Raw genomic sequence first — 4,609 nt, 5'->3', positions numbered from 1 at the left:
AAGATCTCAGTCATGATCCCTAGCTCAAGCAACTTGAAAACTTTCTCAAGCAGAGACGCCAAGACCCGCTGACTCAGATAACTGCGAAGCTCTGGTTTCAGTATCTTGACATGGTTGGGATACTGCTTAAGTTCATACGTGCTGAGAGACTAGGCCTGTGGGATTTGCACCTACAATCTGCAGTAGAGATGCTTCCGTTTCTAGCAGCATCTGGACATAACCTCTATGTCACGTCGGTCTGGATATACCAGCAAGAGATGGCTAAGCTTCAAACTAGTCACCCACCAATCTTCGAAGCATTTAAACAGGGAAGTCACACCATTAGAAGATCAGAGTGACGCTGGGCTGGGCTCTCGGCAGATCATGTCATCGAGCAGGAGTATATGAGAAGTCTGAAAACATCGGGCGGAATTACAACTGGAGGTGGGGTGACAGAACAGCAAAGAGCCATTTGGGTTCTGTCAAGACCAGCCTGCCTGGAGAGCAACCTCTTGATGCAAAATTTGACAAAAATTGGTTACTCGACAAGTGAGCAGCACAACGACATGAGTTCCAGTAGAAAGGAGCGTGACTTCGACGATACCCAGAAGCTCGTCGGATACTTCGGAACATCTTCTCCGTTCAGAGGTGACAATCAGCTTAGAAACATTGCCAACGGCATAACTTCTTCCCAAGATGTTAATGTTGACGAGGCCGATGTGGCTGGAAGGTTGATTCTAAGTAAGATGACGGGAAAAATCTTGAAGGAGCAAGTCTTCAAGAAAAAAGACCAAGTGACCCTAATGAATGCCAAAAAGGCGGGGTCTTCTGTGGTAGCGCACATAGATCTGGCGCTCCTTTTCCAGCGGTTTATAATAGTAGCCCAACGAACTGACCTCCGAGAAGAATACTTCAAGTACGAACTTTGTACGATTCCTCCTTCTCTTTTCGAAAGCGATGGCCTTATGAGAAAAGCAAATAAGCCAGAGCTTGCAAAAGCGATCTTTCTGGCTTGCGGGATTGAGACTCAGTCACCCTCAAGACCTGCTTCTGCGTGTAACATCGTCTTGGATGGTGGTTCTCTTCTACATCGAGTTCCATGGAAGGTAGGGTCAACCTTCAAGGTCATCTTTGTTTCATACGTCCATTACGTACAAGCAAGGTACTCTAGTGCGATCGTTGGGTTTGACAGATAAGAAGGTGGTCCAGCAATCAAAGATGCTACCCATTTACGTCGAGCAAGGATGGTTGGCCGCCAAGTCTTTTTCACCGAAGAGATGACCCTCTGCATGAAGAAAGAAGAGTTTCTTTCATGTAAGACAAACAAAGGACGTTTCCTGAAGCTGCTCGGCAACCATTTGGAAGCCGTTGGTTTCCGAATTTTCCACTCGGAAGGAGACGCCGACGTTCTGATTGTAGAAAAATTCGTAGAAGCTGCTAGTCTTACAGACACAATCGTGGTTGCTGATGATACTGACATCTTGGTTCTTCTGATCAGTCGATCAGATTCGCGTTCCGGGTGTTTATATTTCTCACCTGAAGCTAAGTTTAGCGGTACTAGTTCAGCTTGGGATATTAGTGAGATGAATCAGAAGCTAGGAACAGGTTGCAGCAATCTGATACCGTTCTGTCATGCCGTGCTGGGTTGTGACACAACCTCTCACCTTTACGGAATAGGAAAGGGCAAAGCCGTTCAGCTGCTACTTTCCAAAAAGAGTTTCAGGGACAGCGCTGCTATATTTGGCGACAAGCTCGCATCGCTTGACGATATTGTGGCAGCAGGAGAGCGAGCATTGTTGATACTGTACGGTTGCCCTGATGTTTCGAACCTGGACACTGCCAGAAAGCTAATCTTTCACAGAAAAGTGAGCACTGCCACCACTTTCGTGCATCCACAAGAACTGCCACCGACTTAGGCAGCAGCGAAGTACCACTCGCTACGTGTCTACTGCTAATTTCAAATCTGGCTTGGGAACCCAGTAGAAACTGCAGGATAACGAAGTTTTTGCGCCAATAAAAACAGATCTCCCTGCCGCTCCGTCTCAGCCGCTGAAAATTATCAAATGCTCGTGTCGTATTGACGGCTGTGATAGTGAAAAGTGTACCTGTAAGAAAAACGGACTTGAGTGTACTATAGCCTGCCGTACCTGTAAGGGAAGCTCGTGCAACAATTCGAAGTTTCAAGAAGAAGAACTTAGTGAAGAAGAATAACAGTTAACTGTGATGATGAAAAATCTAGTTCCTATATTTTGATGATGTGCAATTTTTATATATTTGAAAAATAAGATAAAAGCTTTTCTCTGAACACATTAAGTTAGAACCTACCTTGTCTCATGGTGTTTGGCGCTGAGGTGTTTCGTCATTCCTGTTTATTGTTGTTTTGTTTGTTTGTTTTTTTCTAAGCCTTTCGTTTACATAGCCAAACAGACTACAACGCTGGTAAGAGTTTTTTTCCCCAAAGACACAGTTTTTTTCTTCATTTTTTTTTTGCTGATAAATATTTTTCTTTTGGTCAGGTAACGAAATGAGTATCAGAAATGAATTCAGAGCCAAAAGCTGATCTAAAAAGATGTGTAAGACATTATAGTTTACGTTTTTAATATTTTTTCCCAGTTTTTGAGAAAATAAATAAAAAAACATTAAAAAAAACAATTTCGCATCGAGCTAGAGATTTAGATTTTTGATATGTTGTTAAGCATTTTTTTTCCGGTCCGGATGGTGAAGAAACCATTTCTGTACCAATTTTTCCTGGTCAAAACTTATTTTTCTCCTACTATTCTATAAGTTTCTGTGAACGAATTTTTCTCTAGCATTATTTAAAGGATTGACTGGATCTGCTGAAAATATATTCTAAGAACTGTATAATGCAGATGGGCTGAACTCACAAAAGTTGGATTTGAATTTTGGATGTTCTCATGAGGGCCAGCCAATACTTAAAGATAAGTTTTTGCTCTGTTTATCTAGCTTTCATTTACCTTGCAACAGGGTGATCGGGACTATCGCTTGTCCCACTTAAATTAAGTGCATCTGATCGATGTTTGGTTTAATCTATTCTTATGATGGCCTAATTTAAGCAGTTTGAATTGGTTGTAGCAAATTTCTGGGAATAACCACTATGGCCAGCTAAGATCCTAAAAGTTAGAACTGATGCTAAAGGAAGCACTAGCAACTTGCTGCTTTGCTATGGATCACATTCTGTACACCGAGTCATCTGCTGAGCTAAGCTAATGCTAAGCTAGCTTAGCATCCTTCAAGAATCATTCTGATGAAGCCGCTAAGAAAACTACAAATGGAGTTAAAAAGAATTTGAGGAAGTTCAAACGTCACCAGAAATTTATAAAATTGTTTCCAGAAGTTTCACTGCTCTTAATTCGACTCAAACCCAAGAGCTATCCCCAGCATCTGCACCATTAGAAACATTAGCTGCAACAGAACAAGACATTGCGGAAACTAATCAAAGGCTTGAAGGCGATATTGGCCGTAAGATAGCTGATAAATTAAAAGACAACGGAAGCGTTCTTAGACAGGCTATTCAAACAATTTGAAGTGAATTTACGATGCTATAATGCTAGAATATAATCCAAAGTTTCGGAGTATCCAGCAGTCACTCAAGAGTCTTAGGACTGAAATTGAAAACCTGGAAGAGCGTATCGAAAGACCTGAGCCAAAGCAGGATGGATACAACCAGAATGCTCTGCTCGACAGTCTTATGTTCCAAGGAATAAAGCAGAAACCAGGAGTGAGTCTCAAAACTATCCTGCTTGGTGTTTTCAACCAAAATATGGGTGTCAATGTATCGGAGAATGACAAAGCACTTACTTACCGGTTCAGAATGAACAATACATGGCAATCCCAAAATAGTTAGGAAAAAGTTTCACCGGTTTTTGTCAAAATTACAAGTCAAGATTTGGCTTACAATATATCAAACAGTTCATGGTAACGAAATGTAGTAAGGAGCGAACCGGCTCAATTGTAACCAAAACTCTAAAAAATGGAATTTTGATATGGAATTTGATATGGAATTTTTTATACTGATTTTAAATATATAAGTTTAAATTAAGTTTATAGTTTATAAACTATATTTTAAGTTTAAAATATCAAAATTAGCCTTATTTTAGAAAATAGGGAAAAAAATCCCCTAAAAGTCATAGAATCTTAACGAAAATCACACTGTCAGATTCAGCGTATCAGAGAACCTTATTGTAGAAGTTTCAAGCTCCTATCTACAAAAATGTGGAATTTTGTATTTTTTGCCCGAAGGCAAATTACGGATGCGTGTTTTTGTTTGTTTTTTTTTTTTTCCCCAGGGGTGATCGTATCGACCCAGTGGTCCTAGAATGTTGCGAGAGGGCTCATTCTAACGTAAATGAAAAGTTCTAGTGCCCTTTTTAAGTGACCGAAAAAATTAGAGGGCACCTAGGCCCCCTCCCACGCTACTTATTTTCCCAAAGTCACCGGATCAAAATTCTGAGATTATCATTTTATTCAACGTAGTTGAAAAACCTTATAACTATGTCTTTGGGGACGACTTAATCCCTCACAGTCCCCGTGGGAGGGGTTACAAGTTACAAACTTTGACCAGTTCTTACATATAGTAATGGTTATTGGGAAGTGTATGGACGTTTTAAGG

The 4,609-nt window shown here is 40.7% G+C and overlaps 1 protein-coding gene across 1 annotated transcript; it reads left to right on the top strand.

The window, feature by feature from the left end:
- Positions 1 to 383: 383 nt before the first annotated feature.
- LOC136043323 (uncharacterized) lies at positions 384 to 1,175 on the top strand. Its single transcript, XM_065728249.1, has one exon. It carries the CDS (start codon positions 384 to 386, stop codon positions 1,173 to 1,175), a length of 792 nt encoding a protein of 263 aa, XP_065584321.1.
- The last annotated feature ends 3,434 nt before the right edge of the window (positions 1,176 to 4,609 follow it).

The sequence above is a fragment of the Artemia franciscana genome, unplaced genomic scaffold (assembly GCF_032884065.1).
Source record: "Artemia franciscana unplaced genomic scaffold, ASM3288406v1 Scaffold_449, whole genome shotgun sequence".
Lineage (NCBI taxonomy): Eukaryota > Metazoa > Arthropoda > Branchiopoda > Anostraca > Artemiidae > Artemia > Artemia franciscana.
Note: the sequence above shows the minus strand (reverse complement) of the source record. Positions and strands in the feature narration are given on the sequence as shown.